Source organism: Centroberyx gerrardi, chromosome 8, assembly GCF_048128805.1.
Source record: "Centroberyx gerrardi isolate f3 chromosome 8, fCenGer3.hap1.cur.20231027, whole genome shotgun sequence".
Taxonomy (NCBI): domain Eukaryota; kingdom Metazoa; phylum Chordata; class Actinopteri; order Beryciformes; family Berycidae; genus Centroberyx; species Centroberyx gerrardi.
The window spans coordinates 26,129,535-26,154,592 of record NC_136004.1 but is presented as its reverse complement, the minus strand read 5'-3'; the positions used below and the strand labels follow the sequence as shown (position 1 = coordinate 26,154,592).

Here is a 25,058-nt window from a genome sequence, read left to right as displayed (position 1 = left end):
TATGTGCATTACGAATGTTCCACACTTTGTCAAACATGTGTAACACTCAATGCATTTCTCCACTGAGTCTTTGATAGAATGATCAATTAAAGTCTGTTATTTGTTAAATGAATACTGTTGTTTAACCCCTTTTGTTCACAGCTCCTTTGATTAGTGCGAAGAGTGGAGATCCTGTGGGGAACTGTTTTGACTTCATTAAAATGCAGATTACTTTCTTCTGGAGCATTTGTTTCAGTTGACGCCCATGCTGGGTTTTCCTTGTGGGGGTTGATGGTATTTCAGGGGGGTCACACCCAGGTGACTCTTGTCCTGTCTCTCCTACACCTTTGGGGGTAGTGAAAAAAGCATTGGTGGCACTTCACACAATTAGTCATGAATACACCGGTACATGGGTCTGCTGTTGGTGTTAAACAAGAAAGAAACTGTGTCAGAGTCAACCAGATTAAGATTATGTTACCAAATTGGGAAATAACCATCAACCACCAGGCAAATGTTGGTTAACTTACAGTACAGTACAGTACAATAAAATGCAACTTTATTTTCTGGCCATGACCAAAAAATTGTCTTCAGTGTTGTCTGTAGTACAATAAATCACATGTAGCATCGTAGTCATACAATAAAACAAAGGCACAGCCACAAAACTTCACTGAGTTTTGTTGCGGAGGTTGGTTGCAGAGGGACAAAGGATGTTTTGTTCAGATTTGGTCGGGGCTGGAAAGTTTCTCCACTCTACCAGCCACTTTGACGGGTAGCCAGCCATCAGTCTGAGGTCCTGTTCTATTCTAAAAGTGTAACTGGCAGGTAAAAAGTGACTGGTAAATTTTGGGATGTAGCAGTTTGTGTGGCTAGTGGCCAAAATAGATAATTTCATGCCATGTTCCATTTTAAACTTTAAACAGCAGTCAGTTTTATTTCATTTAAAAGTAAACGTCCCAAGTCTGACTGAAACTAACCGAATAAAAAAGTCGACACAAGTCTCAGGTAACTCTTGTGACGTATGTAATAAACAATGATGTATGTGCGCTGAAGATGTGTGGAATCCCAATTTTTTAACCTTTTTTTAATCATTTATTGTTAATGAGAACTTTTTAACTCGCACAATATATGCACAATCACACGTGGAAGCTGCCCACTACAACCACAGTCTTCTCCAGTTGTTTGCTAAGCAGCTCCACGTCTACTTAACCCCCCACTTTGGGGGTTAAGTCGGCTACAGTTCCCTGCTTTTCTTTTCCCCCACCCACATTTTCTTCTCTAACCTAAAGTCTGCCACCACCTCTCTCAATTTTGGTGTATTCCTGTTTCTTTTCCCCTTGAATTGAGCCTTGACTGTGTCCTAGTATGTACTGGCAAAGTAGTTCCATGACACCTCTTCAAAAAACCTCTGCACAATGTCAAGTTAGTTTCTAAAACACAGATTTTTTTCCTGGGACAGTAAAGTTTAATAGTGGGAATACCCGGGTTTCAATTCTTTCTGAATGTTATACAGTAAAAGCAAATTGGTGTATTGCGACACAAAACTCAATACTAGTGTATCTCGACCAACTAGTTAGTAAACCGCTCCTTGGTTTTGTTAATATGAATCAACACCACAACCCCCCCAGCTATTTGACATGACAAACCTGCTGCACTGGCTCTGCTCAGTAGCAGCACACTTGATCTGTGGCACAAGCACAGACATGCACACATACAGTATTTACATAGATAGATATATAGAACCCGAATCTCCAATTTCATTTCATGTTTTAACTTCAGTTGATGGATTACATCTCTATGTGTTGAGAAACGTCTTTGATTCTTGGTGTGATAAAACCCTTTCAAAACCCTAAGATGCATGGAGGTCAAGCTGAAAACAAGGCTGATTGTCTGAGTTCTGGAGATGTTTTCACCCAACAGCAACGATTTACTGAAAATACCTCAAACGTGTTTTTAACCTGTAAGACTACATCCTAACTCATAATAAACTACAACTTGACAGGTAAATGTTTTGACGATGGTTAGTGGGATAAATAACTAGCTTCATCGCATTTACCTTTCAATATTTACCCTCTTGCACACACTAATTAATCAAAGTTGGCCCACACACACACACATGGAGCAGCTGAAGAGGAGACAGACAGACACTACTTTTAGCCAACTAAGTATAAACTGACCCAAAAATACACAACATGCCGTCGTCTTTCTCAGGCCTGAGCGCCTCCACAGCAAAACTACTTACCCTCATTCTACTTTGTCACCGTCACTCATCTAAATCCACACAAACACACACACACACACACACACACACACACGCACTACAGACCATTATTTCAGTGTGTCAGAGAACAGGTCGTCATTGTGTGGGTGCTATCAGTGTGTGTATTTTTGGGAGGAGGGCTGTTACAAAGAACTGATTGACTCTACATTTGGCGTTGATTGATTAAACACCTGTTGGAGCTGATAGTGACAGACAGAATGGTGTGTGTGTGTGTGTGTGTGGGGGGGGGGGCAGCCATTTGTCCTACAGAACCATTGTAAATATCCACCTTCATGAATAAGAGTTTGCAATTAATGAAGTTAGAGTGTTAGAGTGTTTGTTAGAGTGGTAACCATTCATCATTCATCCTGCATCCATCCCACATTAGTACTACAGACAATTGTTCTTCGAACGTTATACAGCAGAAATAATTTATATATTCTAAAACATAAATATATGAGGCTCCCGCACATCTACTTGCAAATCTCTATTTATTACAAAGTTTCGGACATAGACCTTTTTCAAAGCAGCATACAAAAACATCGCAATAAATTGAGATTTGCAAGTAGATGGTGTGCGGGAGCCTCATTTATTTATGTTGCTCTTTTTTTCTCCCAGCACCCATGACTGGAATTGTCAGGTGTGCAAACCTTATTTTATTATAATATATTTTAAAACAAAATTCTAAAATCTCAAACAACAAATTAGCAGATCAAAAAAGAGAGCAACACTTGATTTTTTAAACACTTCCCCTTGAAGCCAAAGTTCACGCCTCAGCTTTATGACCTGAGACATCCTGACTGATTGATTAGACTTGATGTGACTGCATTGCTCTTGACTGTTGTTGTGTTGATCTACTCAACAAAATGCATCCCACCAGAACAATAAGTGATCAGCTATTGATTATTAAACATGCAATCATCATGGGAAGGAAGAGCAAGCACAAAGCAAGTCCAATCAAAAGAAAGATAGTGACACATAATTTGTGAGTGTGGAGAGGCCGCACTTCTTACTGCTTGTGAGCTGAACCGCTGCTGCACGTTGGCTCTATTCCCAAAAGAAATGGTTTGGAAAAATCAAGTTTTGTTTTCTGATTTACTGCCTTTTGCTTTTGTAGATCCTGACCCTAGTGCCCTCACCTAAAAAAAACATTCAGAACTCTTAACAAAATATGGTCTTTGTGTTTGGAGGGGGAGAAATCAAGTTTTGCTGTACTTTTCTTTGGTGAAAGGTTTCACAGAATGGGCCGTAGTCCCTTCATGGCAAATCTCCAAACACGTAGAAACCACAAAGGATCTGACTTTCCCCATTTAGAAAGCAATAAAAACATCAGATCTGCACCACAAAGAGTTAAAAACCTGAAATCAATGTATATAACCTTTGGGACTAATCTATTTGTCATTACAGTGTCATTGCAGAGGTGCATTTCCTCTGAATCTATTGTATACTTCTGCAGATAATTCATTCTGGAATATCGCACAATAGAACCAAATTAGTGTATTATATGACAAAACTCTAGTGTTTCACAACCAACTAGTTACCAGGCCATTCCTTGTAACTTCGGACTGCTGAAAAGACAGCAGAACATGATTTTTTCCCCTGTTGGATGGAGCCAAAGTTCGACAGTGTACAGTAAAAAGTGGGATTACTACAAAAACCTGATCGTTTTTTTCCCAGTGTAAATCAAGATTGGGATAGATAGAGACATTTAGAATATTTGGTATGCGACAGACAGCGATACAGTTTCACTCTCATGCTGTAACTGAAGCCGACTAAAACAGACACACACACACACACACACACACACACACACACACCAGACACACATGTGAGTGTACATGGATCACATGTATACAGCGCTTCTACATAGTGCCGCTGTCGGGTTAAAACCAATGTTGGTGAATTTTATGTTTTCACTTCAACTGAGCTTTCAGAACTTCAACTGAGGTTGAGAAAATTCTGCAACCCTTATATGAAACCTTTTGAAAACCAGTTAGATAAACTCCAAAATGCATTGTCGACAAACTAAAAAAAAAGCTGTTTTTCTTAGTTCCTCTAAAAGTTTACATTTTGGAGCTACAAGGTTTTCACCCAACAAAAGCGATAGACAGAGCCTGCTAACAGCATTGTTAGCATTTTGCTGAAACTGTCGTGAGCCTGGCGCTGTAAGAGACAGACATTGTAAAGTTTTAGTCATGAGGCCTAATGGTTAGAAAGACCATCCCTTAACATTGATTAGATTCTTGTATTTGGTGTTTTACTGTTTCTTTTTTTCTAATTTTATTGTAAAGCACCTTGTAACTTTGTTAAGAAAAGTTCTATATAAATAAAATGTATTATTATTATCATTATTATTATTATTATTATCATTATTATTATTCTTAATAAAGAGGACAGATTCCATCCCCACAACAGACATGTGTCCTGCTGAAGCGTCCTCGAGCTTCACACTGATCTCCTGTCTGCTCAGTCACAGCATCAGCTAAACGGAAAAGGAAATGTCATCTTATATGTCTGAGCATGTGAGTCTGAAATGGTGTGAGTGAGTGAGTGAAGTGCAGTATTTGCAACCTTATGTATTTGCAAGTAAGTAAGCACTGAGGTGTAAAAGTATGCCACTCAATCCAAAAGACACACACACACACATACATGCATGTCCCTTTCTCACCTCGTATTAAATAGCCATCATCCCTGTGTGAATCTTTTCTTGGTAGCCAGCAGAATGAACGACACAAAGGCAATAACAACTCCATGTTCCCCTAACCAAATGTTTTCATGTGAAGATGGAGCTAGTTTGTTGTGAGACAGATATACTGTATTCCAAAGGCAGTTAAAAAAAATCTGTTTTTCTATTGCTGTGTAAATGCAACTTCTGTCTCTGAAACCCAGCATAGCTATAACATTGTTAACAGGGCAGGAAAACGAATATTTTCGTCCGCAGTGACTGATAAATCCCTCAAATTCACTAGATGCTTTGATTATTTTACTAACCAATGCCATTTTTAGAAAAGCGGGACATCTAAAGGTATGAGCGGTCACTTAAACTTAGCAGCAGAGAAGCAAAAAAGAAAAACATTCATAAACACATCCAGGAAGACCTACAGTATAGGCAACTCATTATGTTATCCATCTCCACTGTTACTACACCATCCTTTTATTATTTTCCAGCACTGTCTGCACAATTACGCACTACCCACAATGCCTGCACAGGTCTCTGTACTAAACCATTTTAGCCTCAGGAAATTTTCCAAAATGCAATGAACATCAACATCCTCCTCTACAGCTGCAGTGATCCTGTAGGTCATTCTACCTGAATACATATAGTGGCAGAATGCTTAATGTGTAGGCTGCATGTTTTGAAGTGAATGTGACGTCCTGTACCGTGTTTTATACCACTGTGTATGTACATTCCTTGCATCATTGCACATTTATTTTGCCTGTTGAACTAAATGATTCAGATCCCCAGTCCTGTTCCACATGTAGGTCATCATGTAGAATAGCTCACAGTAAGAGAGTAAGTAAAGATAAGAAACCCTGCTCTAGTTCACCAGAGTAGGACTGTAAATAAAATCTAAATCCCCCTCCAAAATGAAAGCCATACTGACACTCCCCCTTCTCCCCATGCTGTCCTGTAGCCTATGTTGCCTAATAGACGCTTTATTCCGCCTGTACAACCTATTAACCTCTACAGTTCTAGTGTTCTGAAGTGTAGAAATGTGTTAATCGAAGTTGAATGTGTTTTTGGCTTCTTTTATCGAATTATGCGCGAATGCTTGAGCTATAGGCGTCGGGAATTTGCCATGAGAGTTGTGAGACACGCAACACATGGAGTGTGCGGGGGTGCGCAGAGACGTGCGCGCGCTTTCATTCTCTTTATCCTCTTGCATGAGGCACACATAATGAAAGCTATTTTCGTGCTGCATGATTTCATGTGTTCAGAATAGAAAAGTGGACAGAGGCAAACAGACTCTTTAATATTCCAGACTGGGCCGAGTCTGTTATTGTTTTGATTTTTTTTCTCAGGAATGAGCGATTTTAAGTGAATGGTGTGTTCTGAATGTAAAAATAATGGGGGGGAAAAGAAAAAACTAGAGAGGAAAAACTGGGGAAATGCATTCCTTTCGCTGTGTTGCGTGGCCTCGTGCTTCAGTCAAAAACATTTTCAACTGATCCAGGAAAGGGGGGTGTGGCAATCTGCAAGCCCGCGGGCCATGCTCCCTCTCCTCTCTCTCCCTCTCTCTCCTCTCTCTCGCTTTCTCTCTCTGCCTTTGGTTTGATGGAGTGATTACATAACATACCATCCAGCCAGTAGGTAGCCCAACTCTGATATAATCAACTGTGTGTGTGTGTGTGTGTGTATGGTGGGGGGTGGGGGTACCAAGCACACACCCCTCTGCCGTCAACGCCCCCCATCTCTCATCCTGGTCCTCCGATAGGTTCGGAGCGCAGATGAGAGAAATACCGAGGGCTTTAAAAAGATCCACGTTGTTCGCTCTGTCTCTGCTGCTGTGCTTATTAGTTCTTTCTTGTTGGTTTCTCGAACCCCCCCACCGTCACCACACGCCAAAATGCCCAGCAAGAGGAAGAAGAACAAGCGTCGCATGAGGAGGGTGGTAAGTGGTCGCAGGCGCCTTTCGCTCCGTTTTTATATTATCACGATCATATCCAAAACTCTGGTCAGTTTTAGGCATTTCAGTGAGTAAAAGCAGGAACTCTGTTTCTTGCAATGATTTGATGAAAACAACTTTTTTTTAATTCGTCGTGGTAGTTATGTCTTAATTTCCCTCCGTGCGTCCCTTTTTAAGAAGGAAAAAAAAATGCCTTTTTTGTTCTGCACTTCTCTGATCAATGAAGGCTTCTAAACACGCGCGTTAATTTTTCAGTAGAAAAGTTAAAAAAGAAAAGAAAAAGGTTTTATTGGCATATTTATGTTCGTCGTATTCATGATTTCCTATTAGTGAATCATTCTTCACTTGACTGCACACATTGCTGCTGCTTGCTGTGGCGCGCTCGACTGCGTGGAGCGCTCCAAGTCTCGTGCGTAAAAAGTTTTATCTCGCAAAGATAAACGCCTGTGCCAAGTAGGTTATCTGAAATGTAGAAATTAGGCTTCAGTATCCCATCGCGGCTACCCTGGCTCTGCTATTTTGGAAACATCAGGTATCGAAAATCAACCCCCTCATGGCTTAAACTCCCGTGCGCCATGCGTTCCCAGCGCTTTGTGCATAAATTGTCTTTTAAAGCAGCGCGGCACGGAGACCGCAGTTGTTTCAGCATTCTTTTTCGTTCCATTTATCGGTTTGATTGTTTTATTATCGTTACGCTTAAAATATTTCATATGTACATTGTTAAAAAGCTTGCTTTCTGCATGCCCCCCCCCCTCCCCCCAAAAACCCCCCAAAACAAAAACAAAACAACAACAATTTTTTTGTTTTATTACAGAAAACACATACACCCGCGCACACATTTACTGTCTTATTTATTACCAAAGTCATTACGATGAAGAGGCAATGGTATAATAACCACGCATCGGGCCCCCTCCCCCCTCACACTTTGGTCTTTGGTAGCCTGGAGGATTTTTGCTTCCGAACATTCAGTGCCCTGCGAGGGGAGAGGTGGGTGTGGCAGGGAGGGGAGGGGTGTGTAGTGAGTGAGAAAGTAACATTGAAGCTCCAACTTCTAGAGGTCAAAGGTTATCCCCTGCTTCATCACCAACTTTACCAAGCAGCATCAATCCAGACACCACCAAACACTGTCCTCCATTGTTTTTTTTCTTCCCATTCATAATAAGTTATTCTTTCAGACCATGCCTTATTTTCTCCCTTTTCCTTTCCTAAAGAAATATCACTTGCTTCACCACCAAAGCCTGCAGGGTTTAGTTGTTGCCATTGGCTCAGTGCTTTACTCCAGCTCTGGTAAGACTTCTCAGTATGGAGTTTATGGCATTCCTCCACAGCGCCCCCTCCCCCCCTCATCTTGTCTGGCTTAAGCCTCTAGCTGGCCAGTCCCTGACTCTCGACTCCACAGGCCTGTATTTGGTAGTGTGTGGATTGTAGGAATGTTTTGCACTAGATTGCCAGATTGGAGTCTGCACAATCTCTCTGATTCTCTTAGAGCCACTCAGTCAGTGACACTCAGATAAAAATGGCCCTAGAAGTCAGTCACAGCTTTGTGTTATCAGCATTCCCTCCGTGGTCAAGATAGATCAGTCTGAGGTGCAGGAGCACAGGAGGGAAAGGGACTTGAAGACTTCGAGCTGACTGCTCTGCTGCAGCACATGCCTTTCAGCGCCCCCACCTTGGTAAACAGTCTCTCTTGTTTCTCTCCAGGGTCGACTGAGCCTCTTGAGAGAGGCCTTCACACACAGGAACCTCATTTGTGATTTTGATGAAAATTTTATTTAATATTGAAATAATACCCTGTGAGGTTTGGATTGAAAAACAGGCCAACTATTGGTGTATTGAGAGAAGGGAGGGGTTGTTTTGACGGCAGATAGCTGGACAGGCGTAGACATATGCACACACACACACATATACAGTCGGCTTACAGGGCTTGTCAAGCACTGTGAATGTCGCCTTAACAAAGCATTTTCTGGGTGTGATTATAACCTGATTATAACCTGATTATGATGCGATTAGGCCCACTGTCTGGCCTGCGGGGCCCCCGTCCGGCGCTCTCAGCCCTGCTGACTCACACGGTTTCCATTCCCGCTTCACCAGACCTGTCAGAATCATTCTGATTCAGCTAATTAGCTCCCATTATCTAACTAGCTTTGCTGGGCCCACTCCCAGTTGCCCCGGCCCCTCCCTCCATTGGTCTGCACTCCTAAACCTCCAATAAAGCCCGAAGGGTTTAGTCCTGAGCGGAAAAACATGTTGGACCTGGCTGGTATGGCATCCCTGGTATTCCTGTGAATAGAAAAGTGCTAGAATGAACCTCCCACTGTCAACAACACCGCCTATCTGAGCTAGATAAGGACCTCAATAACAATCAGACCGCCAGGACCCCCATTTGCCTCTGACTTTCATTCTCAATATCTTTTTCGCTTTCATTTTCCGTCTCTTTAAATATCTCTGATCGCTTTAGATATTGAACACCTGTATAAAAGCCATCGTCCTACTTTTTACTGCATGCCTGCTGAACCACTGCCATGCAATCATTCAATCCCCAAGAATAATTATTTAGAAAAAAATAATTTTGGAAGTTACAAGGAATGGTCGTGTAACTAGTTGAAAAAAGTATTTTGTTACCGTATACCACTTTGGTTCTACTACATTTAAAAGAGCATTGTTCCCAGCAGAATAAATAGATGCAGGAAAATGCATGAAGGGGGACTTCAATAATGGCTCCCATTGTAATGACAAGACAACAATCATTAACCACAATCTTCTTCTGTCTTTTCACCCCAACAGCAAGCCCAGAGGAGAGCCCTCGAAGAGCAGCATGCAGCCAACCCCCCGGCCAAAGCAACCCCCGGGATTGCAGTGAGCGCGCCCCCTACAGCAGCCCCTAAGAAGGTGGCTAAACCTCCAGCACCCGTAAAACAAAAGATCCCAGAGGCCGTTCCCATCGCCGTCCCCATTGTGGAGGCACCCAAAGTAGTACCAGCACCAGTAGTACCAGAACCAGTTGTACCAGAACCAGTTGTACCAGAACCCGTTGTACCAGAACCCGTTGTGGAAGAACCAGTTCCAGCGCCCGTCCCGGTCGAGGTAGCGGCACCAGAGCCTGAGCCTGTGGTGCTGGAACAGACTCCAGCAGAAGTTGCGGTTGAAGCCCCGGCTCCGGTCGCTGAGGAAGAACCAGTTGTCGAGCCCACGCCAGTGGAGCCCCCTACAGTTGAAGCTGCAGTAGTACAGGAGGCTGAACCCATCATTCCAGAACCAGAACCAGAACCAGAACCAGTAACCGAGGTAAGAACCACTTTATTTCACACAGGGTGGAAGCTGGGGCGATTTGAGCTGTACACGTTAAAAAAACTAGGTTCATTGAGGATCATTATAAGTTTCAAAGGGAGTCAACAAGCACCGTAGGATTCCTCATTAGAAAAATAAATATTAGCAATGGGTTCCTTGTAGAACCCTCATATGTCAGAGGTCCATGAACCCTTCATAGAGTTCTTCAAGGAATCTTCTTGAGTTCATCTGTGATGGTTCCTCAAAGCCCTTCGAGTGTAGATTTTAACAGTTATACTGTTAAAATCTACACTAAGGCGTAACAAGGCATGGCAATTTACCTACCAATGTAGAAGATTTTCATCACATTTAGTAAAAACCCAACATTTGAAGCAACTTGATCTTGAAAATTTGTCTGAGCTTCTTTGGTGCCTTCATTGGTTCTAGAAATCCCAGTGTGTTTTTATGAAGCTTCACCAAGTTGTATAGAAAATGGGTCAGGTTTCTTCTTGGGGTAATGAGCTGCATTGGGTACAGCATGTGCCTTGATGCAGTTGCATGCTGCTGCCATTTTGTTTTCACTAGTAGCCTGCTCTACTGCCAGTTTAGATGTTGGTTGGTCAAGTGTGTGGAATGAAAAGTGCTTGTTGGAGAACTGAGCTTCATAAAGTTCCACATGTGCCTTTTGTACGCATATTTCAGGGTCTTTCTCTGCACGTGTCAGAGTGTGAAGTAGTGTTTTCTCAGCGACCAGTTTAGATGCTGGTTGGTTAGGTTTGTGCTATGAAAATTGTCGCTGTGGCCGGCAGTGAGATGGAGCTGTGTCCTTATGGGAGGAGAGGTGGAGTGGGTGGGGGTTGGAGGGCAGAGGGAACAACGTGTTCCATTTAGCAAAGAGATGGAAAGTAAGAGAGAGAGAGAAAGAGAGAGACTGTACATCAGTGGGAGACTGGGCAGAGCCTGTTCGGCAGTCACTATACATTACCTCCTACATCAAAACTGTCTGCTTCAGTAGGCACATTATGTGTCTTTCTTTCAAATTTCACTTCTTTTTTGTCTGTCTTGACTGAGTAGGCTGATTGGATTAGATTGGGGGAGGGGGGGTCCAGGCCAATGGGGTTCGCTGTGTGAATTATGGTCCTATAGCTGCACGATGTTGGACTGAATTTTTTATTGTATTATTGTGCCACATGAGGATTTGGTTGTCCCAATGTAATATGATTTACCACAGTATTGCACCCATTGTTGTAATTTTACTCTCCAAGTGTACAATTTTGCAATCAATGAAGTTGATGAAATGCAAGGCACATGGTTATTAGCTAGTTGTTTTTGTCTTCCCTTTTATAAATTAATCCTATATATATTGCATTTATACTGAACACAGTTCATTGTTGAATGTTCAAAAGCAGAAACCAAACTAGTGAATTGTAACATAAAATGCTATGTTTCTCAACCAACTAGTTAGAAATATTCTTTTTCACCTCCAACAGACTTTAGAAATTTTAAATTGACGATCACGTAGATCACATAAGCCTTACTGTAAAGTCTGTGTGATGCAATCGTCATGAGCACATTTTGGGAACAGAATGTCCTGTTTGCAGCATGTAGGCTCCAGGCTATGTGCACATGTACACATATGCTGCACACTGCACATACACACATATAACTCATCTCGCTGCACATACACACACACACGCCTAAACACGCTTTGCACGTACATACATACATTCATGCAAACTCGCACAAAGACACACACGTGCAAACAAATGCACGGTCTTTGCTCCCAGTAGCTGAGCCATGACCACATATGGTGCGTAGTAAGCACTCACATGTATGTTAGCGTGTGTGTGAGTGCATGATGCAGGCCAGGCTCAGTGTAACAAGAGTGGTGTTATCATTGGGGTGCCAGTTGTTACGACTCCCCCCGACTGAAATGTCCCTCCCGCGTTCTTTGGTATCCTCTGTCCCCCCATCCAGTCAACATATGCCATTTGGTGGGCATTTTTATCCACAACGCTTTCCAGTAGCAAGACTGCCTAGATTTTTTAGATTGAGTGGCCCCAGTGGGAATGTAACCCCTAACCCTGGATGTGCGAGTGCTATGTTCTACCCACTGAGCTATACAGGACCAATAAAGGTTTCTATAGGAGATGGTCTTCCTATCATTGTGTGGTTGTTAGGCTCTGGCAGTATCCACCCCTTCCCTCCCCTCCCACCACCCCACCCAATCCCCTTCTCTCTCCCTCCTCGCTTCGCTTCTCAGCTCTTGGCTCCTTCACTGCTTGCAGATGTGCCAGATATACCTCCGACTCATGCAAACACGCACAGACTCACACACACACACACACTTTAGCAGAACTTGGTAGAAATTAGTCCTGACTGTAACTGCAAACACATATAATAGTGGGTTGCATATATAGTGCAAGTAACAACAGTTTTATGAACTTTAATCGATTTTGAGGTAGTGACACTTGGGGAACGTTGAGCTTTATTAGACTTTGCTTGGCTTGAGCTGGACACACACACACTAACCCACGCACACACACACACACACACACACACAGAGGCACCCACAGTTCTGCAAGACATAATAAGGCTGCTCATTCCGTGTCACCACGCTTCAGTCTAGCGCTGGACATCGGTTGGTCAGAGGGTCGTTAGAGATCTGTGTATCTTCGTGTATCGGAGCGGGTAGAAATGGGGCTCATATTCAGCTGGTTTCGGGGTCCCAGAGAGGTGGGTGCCCCACTTCTGGAAGTCGCCACGGAGACTCAGGTGAGTGTCACCTCTCCCCCTACCCCTGCCACCCCGTCCCACCCGATCTTCTGACCCATTGTGTGTTTTTCTCTGTGGCCTGAAGCGACGGTGGGCGCGCCCCTGCCGAGGCTGAACATTTTGTACCAGCTCGCTCTCTCTGTGCTCCTGCCTTCCCCTCTCTCCCCTTGTAAACTCCCTCCTTTCTCCTCTCCTCCCTCTATCTGCCCTCGCTCCCTCCCTCCCTCCTAGTTACCTTTCTCCCCCTCTCTCCCTGCCTCCCCCCCTCCCTCCTCCTCTCCTTCCCTCGCTCTCCCTCTCTCATTCCTTCTCTCCCCCCCTCGACCCTTTTTCTCTCTCTCTGCTCCTTCCTACCTTTCTCCCCCTCTCTCCTTCCTTCCCTCGCTCCCTCTCTCGCTCCCTCGATCCTTCCTTTCCCCCCTTCTGTCCTTCTCTGTCCCTGTCTCCCCTCTCTTCCTCTCTTTGTCCCTCCTTCCCTCCATAAATCTTCCGTCTCTCTCCCCCTCCTTCCTTCCTACCTTTCTCCCCCTCTCTCCTTCCCTCCTTCCCTCGCTCCCTCTCTCCCTCCTTCCTCTACTTTCTGCTCCTTCTGTCCCGTGTTTTTCGCCTATATGGGGCCTCTTTACAAGAACACCTCAGCCTTTTTGCTCGGCACGTGCTGTCGTTCATCCATGTGTCCTCCTTTTGTCATTGGTTCATAGCTGGGAGGAGTGGGAGGAGACAGGAATTGGGAAAGTGGGATATTGAGTTCTATGTTGGGATGATTAGGAGGAGGGAGGGGGGGGGTGTTTGCCGTAAGCTAATTCAGTAGACCTTGTGTGTGTTGAAGTGTGTGTGTGTAGTTGCGGCTGTTTAGCCTTTGGTATTTGCTGGGTTGAAGAGGAGCTTATAGACAGCTGTCACAACCTTGTTAATGTCTGTGGCAAATTTCTCCTGACAAGATGTCTTGGGGAGACTTCTGGAAGCAGCGTTAGGGTCGAGCCGCTTTTAGCTCGTTCCCCTCTAAATGAGAATGTAAACTGCGGTGAATTTGGACCGGTAAGAATAATGCATCGCTTTCCTAGTTATTTGTCAGTAATAAATTGGATGGGACAACCAGAGAGAGGAAATTGGAGGCGGACAAGGAGGGATGTGTAAAGGGATATTTCTTACGTTTCTTGATTTGGTTGAAAAAACTAAAACCTTATGGCACATGAGACCCCCCTCCCCCACACACACACACAGTACCTCCTCACCCCCTCTCTCTGTCTATTCATACCCCCCACCCCCACCCCTTCCCCAAGCTCTCTGACAACTTTTATTGGTTTGTTTTCGCAAAGACGATGGGCCTTTGTTAGTGGAACCAATCGCTTTTGCATAGGGAAAAGTCAAAACAACCCTTCTTTCTGTCTTTTTCATTGTTTTTTAAATTCTTTCTTTGTTTCTTTCTTTCTTATTGGTTTGTTTGCTCCGTCTTTCTTTCTTTCTTTCTTTCTTTCTCATCCCACATGTTCAAACAGTTATCTGCATGCACATGTTGCTGTCTTCAGAAATGAAAACAGGAGTTATGAAGCTCTCTCCACATCTGGTTGATAAGTCGCTTTGTCTGCGCTCTCCATACATATTGAGAGCTGAGGCATTGTTTTGTTTTGTGCCAATTTTATCTTACAAAGCAGAGAGCATGCAAGTTGCCAATACTTTATATTTAAATGGTTCAAAACTATTTAGTTGTCAGGAATCCTGGCATTTCTCTTTGGGGGGGGGGGGCGTCTCTGTGTGAGCATGAGGTTGGTTGGAACATGGAGTACACTTCATGTAGGTACACTGTGTTCTTCTATGGGTTAAAATGGTCTGTCTGATATGTGGCTGCTCTCAGATCAGTTTTGGCACATGCTGATTATAGTGTTTCAACGGGGCTTGTGGGACGGGATCTGTACTCAGATCTGTTGGGTACACAGTGTTCTGCCGTAGGGACGGACCGGAGGGGGTGTGTATGTGTGCGTTTTACTGTCGAGTAATGGAACACTTATAGCCCACCACCATCCCTCCCCCCCTCCTTCCTTCCTTCCCTTCCCCCTTGTTTCTTTCTCTCTTACTCTCTCCAACACCAGCCCTCCCAGGCTATAGCTACAGCACATATTTACCCTACTATGCGTACATGTTCGCCCACTTGGCTTTTGTTCATTGGCTGCTACAAACCTGGAGGATTGGATTCCTCTCTCAGTGGTAGAACTACACATAGAAAATGGCAAAGATGTTAAAGAAGTTACTCTTTGACCCTGAGTATTTTTCTTTTTCTTAGTTTGATGCTTCTGTCTGCTGTGAGAGTTACCGCTCTATTCATACTAGATAGATGACCCACATTATTTGGTCGTTTGATGATTGGCCCGTTCCTGACTGCCGGTGATAGCAGTTGCTATACACCAGACAGACTTATCCTACACTGAAGAAGAAGAAGCCTGCTGCAGGACAGAGTAAATAATTGACTATCCGACTCTGAAGATATACAATATTTATGCGCTGCACTCTGTGCTTGTCAGTATGGCTCAACACACTTGACCGCACAGAGGATGCCGCCTGAAACCACTTACGCGAGTGCCAGCCATGCCACTAATTGGGTGGTGAGGCAGAAATTAGCAAGCCATTAAAAGTGGTGCTGGCAGAGTGAGAGATAAATGAGAAAAGGAAGGGAAAAGATGGGTCAGCCCTCTGGTGTTCTGGGCATCTTATCAAACCTCCATTTTTTGTGTTGTCTGTCCAGAAAATAATTACTGCCACTCCTAATAGACATTCTAGAGAGACAAGTGTACCGTTCATACCTTTTCTTTTACATAGAACTGTTGTAGTTTTAAATTTGTGTGATCTCATGCGGAAGACAGTTTTAACGAGGTGAACAATTACGTTTTCTGAATCTGAGCTGGTCTAGGCAGTGGCAGCTCCATCCCACGTTATGCAATTGGTTGTAACATTACTGTTGGTTGCATAACGCACCTCCCCTTCTCCCCTCCTACAACACTCTGAATAGACAAAGCGCACTCTGAAGTAAATGTGTGTGTTATTTGTTTGTGTGTGTGTGTGTTTGGACCCCCAGTGTTCATGTGAATTTACGATCTGAAAACATTCTCATTTTGGCAAACCTTTCCTTTCTTGGACATCGTAAACCAGCTAACACTCCCACTTGTCTTTCTATAATGAATGCCTCTGGGCTGTCACACCTAAAGTTAGTCAGCTTGACTCTTGTCAAGGAGATCATTTCGCTCTGGGCACATTTTTAGGATTGTGTGCTCCTCCCAAAGCCTGACCTTTAACCGTTTGTGGTGGGAAAACAACAGAACAGCACCCCAGGAAGACTAGCGACCACTTTGTGGAAGCTAATGGGGATCCAAATAAAGAATAAAGAATAAAGAATAAAGAACAGCACCGTAGAGTAATGGCAGCAAGTAAACTTGGACAAAATGTTCCCCGAAAGTCTTCAAGCTTGTAGAAATGTTTTTGGAAGGCTTGTTAATGTATCTCCCGAGTGCCTTGTTTTAATGAGAACTACTTTCTGCCAACTACGCTCCACCAAAGTTCAGTTTATATGTGTCTTTGTAGATTTGTATACGTCTTTATTTTTCCATTTTGCTGACACGTGAATAAACTCCTCTCTCTCTCTTTCTTTCTTTCTTTCTTTCTTTGTCTCTCTCCCTCAGGTCACACCCCCAGTTGAGGCCCCAGTGGTGGCTCCTGCTGAGATTGAGGTAAAATAAACCTGTCAACCCTTTCTCAAATCCCCCGCCCCCCAACACACACACACACACACATACACAGCCAGTCAGACCGCTCCTTGGTCTCTCAACCCCTTTTTTCGCCCCCTAACCTCAGCCTGCTCACACATTTCTCTGCCAGAGGCATGGAGTGCACAGGTGGGAATGGACAGGAATGTAGGCAGGGAGCAAAAAAAAACACTCATTTTGAAGTGGGAATAGTATTTGAAGTGCTGCAGTTGTTGAACACAGACAACTGCAACTTTTACACTTGTTGAGAGGCCGTATGCACACCAGAACAACTGTTTATTCAGCAAAGAGTGGGCAGCTGTAGTCTAGAGGTTAGAGAAGCAGGCTAATGATCTGGAGAGTTAATGGTTCAAATCCAGGACGGTCTGGGAAGATCTGGGCAAAATGAGTATAAACTGAACTCCCCGAACAACAGCTACTGTCGAGGGACCCAAGGCAAGGCAGTGCAGCAGTGTGTCTCAGAACTGTAGCTACATACATTCACTTAAATGTTATCATTAAGATTTCTTGCTGTGGCTATGGCAATATGGCAAGTGAATTTGAAGACATACAACTCACTGTCTCTTTTTTATTTCCTGCAATGGTTGTATTGCAAACACAAATAAATTAATTAGATTCAATTTAGGTTTGATGTGCTGTATACACACAGTTACACACAGTAACTTCTAAATGCTGGCATAGAGATAAAGCAATAGGTTCATTAATTTGTTCAGACTTCTATTCATTTGTTCATTTATCAGGCAATCTATCGATGCATCCATCCATCCATCCAGTCAGTCATAACTAGAGAGTTTAACTAAGTCCATTTGTCATTTCTCCTCCAGGTTCAGGCAGAGGACACTGTAGTCATTGCCACAGAGGTTGAACAGGTAAGATCCATCCTCTATAACTGCATTGTGGTCGCGTCATTAGAAAAGCAATCATTTGGTCATTATTACATTAGAGCTTTGGTTTATGCATGGTAGAATACAGCATGTGTGGTAGGTCAGCATTGTATATTTGTCCAGGGGCAGATTGCGACAATATGGGCCAAGGTGCAAGAATTTTAAATTGAAAAGTGGTTGCACACTCTAAAAACCAGGGGGAGGCAGTCATTTTGTGTTTAAGAGCCCCTCCCTCACCCCTTCATTGGCCCTGGGTGTGGCTGCACTGCCTGTATCTACGCCCCTGTGCTTGACTAATGAAAGATCCATATGGTCAGACAGTTACTGATTTGTCCTCCAGTTTACATGTTGCATGGAGTTTTTGTGTGTGCCGTGTTGACTCTCCTGTGTGTCTGGTTGCATTGCATGTGCAGACGCATGCTGTCTGTGAGCCAGAGACTGAAGTGGAGGTTCAGGTCTTGGCAGAAGAAGAAGAAGAAGAAGAAGCTGTGCCTGAGGTCCAGGTGGAAGCGGCCGTCACCGAGGCTGTCTGCCAACCGGAGCCCGTAACTGAAGCCGTCGCAGAGCCAGAAGCGGAGGCGCCTATTAGCGAGCCTGTTTCTTTGCCGGCCGCCGAAGCAGAACTTGTTGCAGAAGAGCCGGTTACAGAAGCTGTGGCGGAATCGGTGGTAGAAGCGGTGGTAGAAGTGGTTGTCGAAGCGGTTGTCGAAGCGATACCTGAGCCAGAAGTGGTGACTGAGGTCTGCCCTGCAGCGCCCGCTGAGGTGGAGGAGGTGAAGATCGAAGCAGAAGTGTTGGCCGAAGAAGTTGCACCGGAAGTCGCAGTTGAGCCTGTTGAAATTGCAGAGGTGCCACATTGCTAATAAATACTTTCCTCTCTCCCTGTAACAAACTTCAGTTTCTCCCTCCTTCCAAGGACACAAAATGATAGAAGTGCATTTTTGTCTTGTGTGTTTTTTTTTGCATTTTTATTCTGTGATAATCTGCAGTTTGCATGCAGCATGTAGTTTGTACAGAAGTAGCTATCGCTGAAGTCCCTAATAGAATCAAATTAGTATAATTTAACACAATATTCCTCTTGGGGAAGCAGCCAGAAAGCAGCAGTAGTTCATCATCATGCAGTAACTGTGGGACTTCTACAATGGCTACATCTGTAGTTCTGTCATGCCTCCTCTTTTCACACTGTTTCATTCAGATTTTAAGTCAAGTTAATTTCCTGTTGACAATGTTATTTGTTTGTTTACTTTAGGATGTTCCCGCCCCAGCACCCGAAATCCCAATGGTGAGTATTTTTTCTTCCATGTACTGTACCACAAATTTAAGGTCAACAACAAATTTAAGACATTTTCCTTGTTTTCTTTTTTCTTTTTTTTCAAGCATTAGAAAATAGAACTTCTACATCTGACAGTGTTGTGGCTGTAATGATAACATGGCTGTATCTTTTCTCTCACCAGGAGCCAGTCAGTGTCCCAGAGCCTCTGGCAGAAGAGGCTGAAGCCCCCGTAGCTGAAGTCACAGAGGTAAAGACTTTTTCCTCTTCAACAATCTTATCCTCAGCCTAGCAGCAGCCAATGTATGTCCATCAGTCACAAAGTATCAAATTATCATTTGTGGAAGATCTTTACATTTTCTTTATCCTCCTTTTTTCTGCCGTCTTTGTCTCTCTTCCTCCTCCTTCCCTCTCTCTCTTCCCCCTACTTTTCTCTCTATTTCTCTCTCATCCTCTCAACTGTCTGCCTCTCACACCCTTTCTCTGCATCTCTCTCTTTCTTCTATCTCTTTCTCTACCTCTCTCTCAGGCTCCTGCCCAGCCGGTGGTCGACACTGTGGTTGATGACTTCGTTATCACAGACTCTGCCCCAGTAGTGGAGGCTGCCATGGCCGAGTCTGCTGTTGTCGAGCAGGTGAGAACGACACACATGACACAATGGAGGGAAATTACCGCTAATTACCAGCCAAATGCTGCTAAGTCTCGACACCTCAGAAGTGGCATCTTTGAAGTCACAAGGAAATGGCATTTCAATGGGCTGTTGCTTCTGTAATGTGAAGTGTTTCCGGTTGAAACAGGATATAGCAGTGGGAAATAATGTGGTGAGGGACAAAAGTGTGCAGGCTGGACCATAACAAACAAAGGCAATGAAGCCCATTTGGTGTAGATGGTGAGGCAATCCACTGAAATGATTTGCGCATAATCTTGAGTTTCAAAAACGTGTGATCATATTATTGGTCAAATTTTTAATGTAGAACTGCTGGTACAGCATGAAGTAATCACTGAAGATAATGCTGGTTTCCAGGAAGTAAAAGCAATGGGAGTTTGATGTAAAAATAGAAGGAAGTAAAATCTAAAAATGTAAAAATGTTTGGCATTTACTGATAATTAGGTTGTGATGTGGAGTAGCAAGGTGAAAAAGCTATTTTAATTTCATTGTTACTTTAATTCTCAGTCCCAGTCTTTTCTAACTTGCTCCACCTCCTGCTCCATCTAGGCACCTATGGTCATGACTGACGCCCTCGACGCCCTCTCAGAATCTCTGGTTGTGACCCCCGCTGTCCCTGAGCCCGCCCCTGTCCCAGCAGCGGAAATCATCAACGTGAGTTTCTGTCAGGGCTTTTATTGTCTAATACAGACAATAATCATCTGGTCAGGCTGTGGAATCAGATTCAGGCTGTGGTTCGAGTGTTGAAATTATCATGTCGAAAGTGTCTTTAGCTTTTATTAAAACAGGTGGAACACACATCTCCACACACACACACACACACGCTACACAGATACATAAACGCTCTGGCGTAACTGGCAACAATGTTGTTGGTCCCAGGAAACAGAGTGTGGGGAGGAGGAAGTGTCCGTGCTGGGGGAGAGGGAGGACTCCCTTCCACCTGACTACCGGCCGTCCCCGGAGGACCTGCTGGTTAGATACGACCTCCTTAAACAACCACAAATATACAGACGTTGCGACTGTAGAAGTCGGACTGTTTACTGAAGGCATGTTGGACTGCTGCTGTAATTTGGCTCCGTCCCCAAGAGGAACTGTTTGGAAAACTCGGCTGAGAGACATTAGAGATTTGTTTTAAAATATGCTAATTTGGATTTATACTAATGCAGGATAGATGGAGGATAAATGTAAGAAATGGCTACCACTGTAAACTAAACCTGAAGTCTACCACCACAGCAACACCACAGCTATTTTGTGTTGAATTTTCATATTCAGTTAATTTCCATATTTGCTACAAGGCCTGCTGGCTTGAGCCGAACATTGCAAATAACAAAGATAACCAAATCTTTTCATCTGTCCAATCCATTTTTGGAAATACTTCATACACTAGTCAGCAATGACTAAAAAGAGAAGTGGGATAAATCAAGTTTTTAAAAATGCATGCAGACAGAAAAGGGAGCAAAACATGATTTTTCGCCCCCAAGGAATTCTTCTCAGGTTCGGAGCCAAAGTACAGCAATAGTTCAGCAAGCATGTAGTAAAAAGTGGGACTTCTACAATGGCTGCAACTCTGTGTTTCTTGTGGTGGGGAATAATGCCTGTGGATGTTCAGATCTTTGGGCTTTTATGCAGGAGTGCCTTTCCCTCTATCGCACTCACACTCCCTGCCTTCCTCGCTCTCTCATTCTCGTGCAGTCTTCCCTCGTTCATTCTGCATTTTCATGGAGTAACCTGTGGCTTTCCCCTCTGCGGCTCTCTGCAGACGATATACTTTGAATTTAAAACACTACAGTTAATAAAACAGAAAAATGCAATTGCAAGTATACTGAGGTGTTTAAACAGGCTGTTTTCTTCTCTGCAGGCTAAAGAGGAAATTGAAGCCCAGCTTGAAATTGAGGCTGTGAAGGTAAGAACGCTTTTTCCAGCATTAAATTTGCATTAGTGTGTGTTGGGTCTTACAACATTCCCCCACTCTGTTGAGACATGGGTTCCTGGCACCGAGGGTAACACCCCATGCTGCTGGTAAAAATCATACAAGATGATATTTCTAGTCAGCCATTGCTCTCTGTTAATGATTAGCTGCATGCTGTCATGGCTAAAATTACCATGTGCCTAAAATTAGCTTCCAGAATCAGAGTTTCTCACTTCAAATCTCAAATTCCACCTTCTCCCATCTCTCTCCTCCTCCCTCCCTCCCTTCCTCTTCCTCTCTCCTCTCTGCTCGTCCCCCTGCAGGATGCCATTGATGAGCAGACGAGCCTGGATGTGCTGTCAGAAGACCTCTCTGCCCCTCAGAAAGATATCTGTGACATGCCGTGCCAGATGCAGCTCACTGTGGAGCCTGTGCAGCTCGGCGCCATGGTAACGAGATTTAATTTGGGGAATTTCATTTAAGACAAGAAACCTAGCTGTCAAAAACTGTCCTTGGAGCATACATAGATATAAATATATATATGTGTGTATATAATTTTGGAATGAAACCCTTAAATTCAGTCATTCTATTATGAGTCAGAGTGGAAATACCCCCAAACCAGTCAAAAATTGTTGGAAAGGCCCTTGCACATTTGCAGCTTGAGCTGATTTTAAAAGCCATAAGACATGGAAATCTACAGTAGATGGCCTGTCATTACTAACAACTATGACCAACAGCAGAATTTTATCAGAATAATCTACTATATCATCCTAATTGAATTAGCCTATTTGCCAATTTCAACCCTAAGTAAAATATTTATTGCAAGGGCAGGGAACTTCTGTTTTGTTCGCCCTCCACAGTGACTGTTGGATTCCAAAATCCGCCCACAACTGTTTTATCAGCCGAATCTATTTTCTGAATGGAAAAGAAGAAGAACAGTCACAGTCCAAATTTACCAGCATTCCCTCAAAATGCGGCCGGTCTATGCTGCCTGTCCTAAACTTAGCCATGGCTGCTGTGTATCCCAGCCATCTTATCTTTTGGCTTGTATCTCCTTTTTCTACGCACTCACCTCATCTAATTCCTTCCTTGCTGTGCAGGAGATCCCAGCAGAGGGAACGCTGAATGGACACATGGTTCCAGAAGTCTCTATCGAGGGCTAGATCCACACAACAGGTCAGATCACCTTTTCTTTTTTGGCTTTCAGATAAGATAAATGTTACTGATTCTTAAGAGTAGACCGGTAATAAAATCTAAAATAAACATAGACATTTTCTATGATATTGACAGATTTACAGATGTCACCAATACATTTACATAGGAAGGAGGTCTATGTTTGAATTTCGTAATGAAAGTCCAGGAGGAAAGATTCTCATATTCTACTAATCTACCTACCTCAAAGTTGTGCAAGCTTAAACTGACTGAATCTACACTATGTAAAGAAAGACTGACTGAGACTTTTCTTCTGCTTTGTCTCCTCCAGATTCCCCTCAGTCATTTGGAGAACTCATGGCTTCACTGGGAGCCGACCAGCCGAACTTTACTTTTTCATTTTTTAGGGCTTAACAAAGGGACCGCTGGGAAAAACCGAAGGGACATCCACACTTGAAAGTGCCTTTCCTGCCCGGGTTCCTGTCAAAACACCAAACCAAAAAGTCAACAAGCTACAACTGCTGAATTCAAGGCAGCAGAACAGACTCTCGTCATAAGCATGTCGCAATCGGAACAAACATATTATGGCTCCTTTCGTAGATTTTTCTGTATTTCTCCCCGAAAGCATGTACAGTGAATTTGCATTGATTGTAAATCACCTACATACAATGTGTATGAATACTGTAGCATTGATGAATGTGGCTGTAGTTTGTACCTGGGCCGTGTTTGTAAAGGGCGGGAGGGAAACTTTTTTCTTTGGGTGTTTTTTTTTCACATTTCAAAATCCCGGATTTTGCTCGTCATGCCCTCTTTCCTGAAGTGGCACGGCAGCAGATTGTTCCCCAGCCTCCCTGTTTCCCCTCATCTCTCCTCCTGTCCTCCTCTGCCCCAATGAAGTGCCATTGCTCGTTAAAGGGATCGTCTGTCTGTGTGTGTGTGTGTGTCCCAGCCTCACCCCTCACCCCTATACTGTGCTGTGTCCGCATTCCCATTTTGAGAGGTCAGTCTGATGCCAACACACTAAAAACTAAGGGTTCATCGCGGGTTCTTCTAGCACCTTGGGGTTCCTCACTTGAAATCTCTAAAGGGTCCCTTGATGAATCCCCTTCACGTCACGGTTCGCGAACTCTTAAGGAAGGAGTTCTTCAAGGAACCTTCTGGAGTTCCCCCTGTCGTTCCCATCTGAAGAAACCCCAAGCTAACGCTGTAAGATCCATGCCCGCCGGAGACTGGGGAAGGACGGACTAGAGGGAGCAGGCTCGGAGGTCTTTTTCTGTGTTTCTCGTTTTTTTTTTCTTTCTCTTTCTCCTTTTCTAAATTGTTTTGTATAGACCACACGATGTGGTACAGTTTTGCGTTCACAGTCCGTGCTCTGGAGGAGACCTTGAGGAGGAGGAGTCATGTGATGTGATTTGATGATGATGATGATGATGATGATGATGATCACGAGTCGGCTGAGTTGGATTTTATCCACCTTTGGAATAAAGCTGTAACTCATCGTGATGCTGGTGTTTGTTGTTTATTTCATAAAGAATATCCACCATTTTCTTCACTCAAATAAAATACGAAGATATGGAAAAATAGTCGGAAATGGATTGATGTTGTGTTGCAGTTGGAAGTCAAAGAAAAAACATGAAATGGGATAAAGTACGTAAAATATATTTTGGCTTCATTTACCTTGTCAGCCCTGTATTGGCTGTAACAATATCTTTTGGTAGCTTTTATAGATGCAACCAGTGTAGCAGTGTTAATTCTTATTGCATGGTTGCTGAACTACTGCTGCACTTTGCTCCCTCCCCGAGAGGAAAAATCAACTATTGCTCTCTTTTTAGTCGCTGGGAAAGACAAGTAATGGTCTGGTAATTAGTTTTCATCCCAGAGAATTCAGACATCAGAATTGTCTGCAGAAATAATTAATGACCGAAACCATGCAGGGGGATTTCTGCAACCCCAATATGTCTATGTTGGGTGAACCAGTAAACAGCAGTAGTAGTGAATAACTGAAGCAAACCAATAACCAGCACAGATCCAAAGATGATGGTAAGAAGCCCACAGAAAACAATAGACATATACAATAATAGACGGATAATAGACAGGGTCAGAACATATGACAACTTACACTTTATAACATAGGCTAATTATTTTTGCTAACCCCAAGGCATGTCGTTTAGTTGTGATAACGGCCAAGACTACTTTTATTTTGAAATTTCTGCTCATCAAAAGGAAATACACAGTTGGGCTTGTTACTCAAAAAGCATCTCATTACTCATTACTAATTTCAAAAGTAATGAAATTAATTTACTCATTACTCAGAGGAGCAGGAATTTTCTACACTACTCGGTATATTACTTTTCAGTTACACCTGCAAAATTGTCAGTTGCATCCTCTCTTGGCTTAAAAAATCGGCATAACTCAGCTCATGTAAAAGGATCAGGGGAACCAAGTAACTCTGATGACTAATGTTCTTGTGAACCTTTTGTTCAATAAAATCAAAGTAATTGAAATAGTTACACTT

The 25,058-nt window shown here is 43.5% G+C and overlaps 1 protein-coding gene across 3 annotated transcripts; it reads left to right on the top strand.

Annotated features, from left to right (window-relative positions):
- Positions 1–6,744: 6,744 nt before the first annotated feature.
- Positions 6,745–24,046, top strand: LOC139910356 (uncharacterized). Of its 3 annotated transcripts, XM_078285422.1 has the most exons (14): positions 6,745–6,849; positions 9,649–10,149; positions 16,578–16,625; positions 17,486–17,530; positions 17,959–18,393; positions 18,795–18,827; positions 19,000–19,065; positions 19,345–19,449; positions 20,032–20,136; positions 20,362–20,454; positions 21,341–21,385; positions 21,715–21,840; positions 22,492–22,567; positions 22,875–24,046. In XM_078285422.1, exons 1-13 carry the CDS (start codon positions 6,805–6,807, stop codon positions 22,552–22,554), a joined length of 1,710 nt encoding a protein of 569 aa, XP_078141548.1. In that variant the 5' UTR covers positions 6,745–6,804; the 3' UTR covers positions 22,555–22,567; positions 22,875–24,046. The 3 variants fall into 3 exon arrangements, with proteins under 3 accessions (XP_078141548.1, XP_078141550.1, XP_078141549.1); XM_078285424.1 differs by lacking the exon at positions 17,959–18,393; XM_078285423.1 differs by lacking the exon at positions 20,362–20,454.
- Positions 24,047–25,058: the final 1,012 nt, after the last annotated feature.

Bases quoted from the DNA above. Each gene is read 5' to 3' on its own strand.
- LOC139910356 (XM_078285422.1), top strand. From the start codon at position 6,805: ATGCCCAGCAAGAGGAAGAAGAACAAGCGTCGCATGAGGAGGGTG. The intron at 10,150-16,577 runs GTAAGAACCACT...TCTCTCCCTCAG, and splicing joins AACCAGAACCAGTAACCGAG to GTCACACCCCCAGTTGAGGC. The intron at 17,531-17,958 runs GTAAGATCCATC...TTGCATGTGCAG, and splicing joins TTGCCACAGAGGTTGAACAG to ACGCATGCTGTCTGTGAGCC.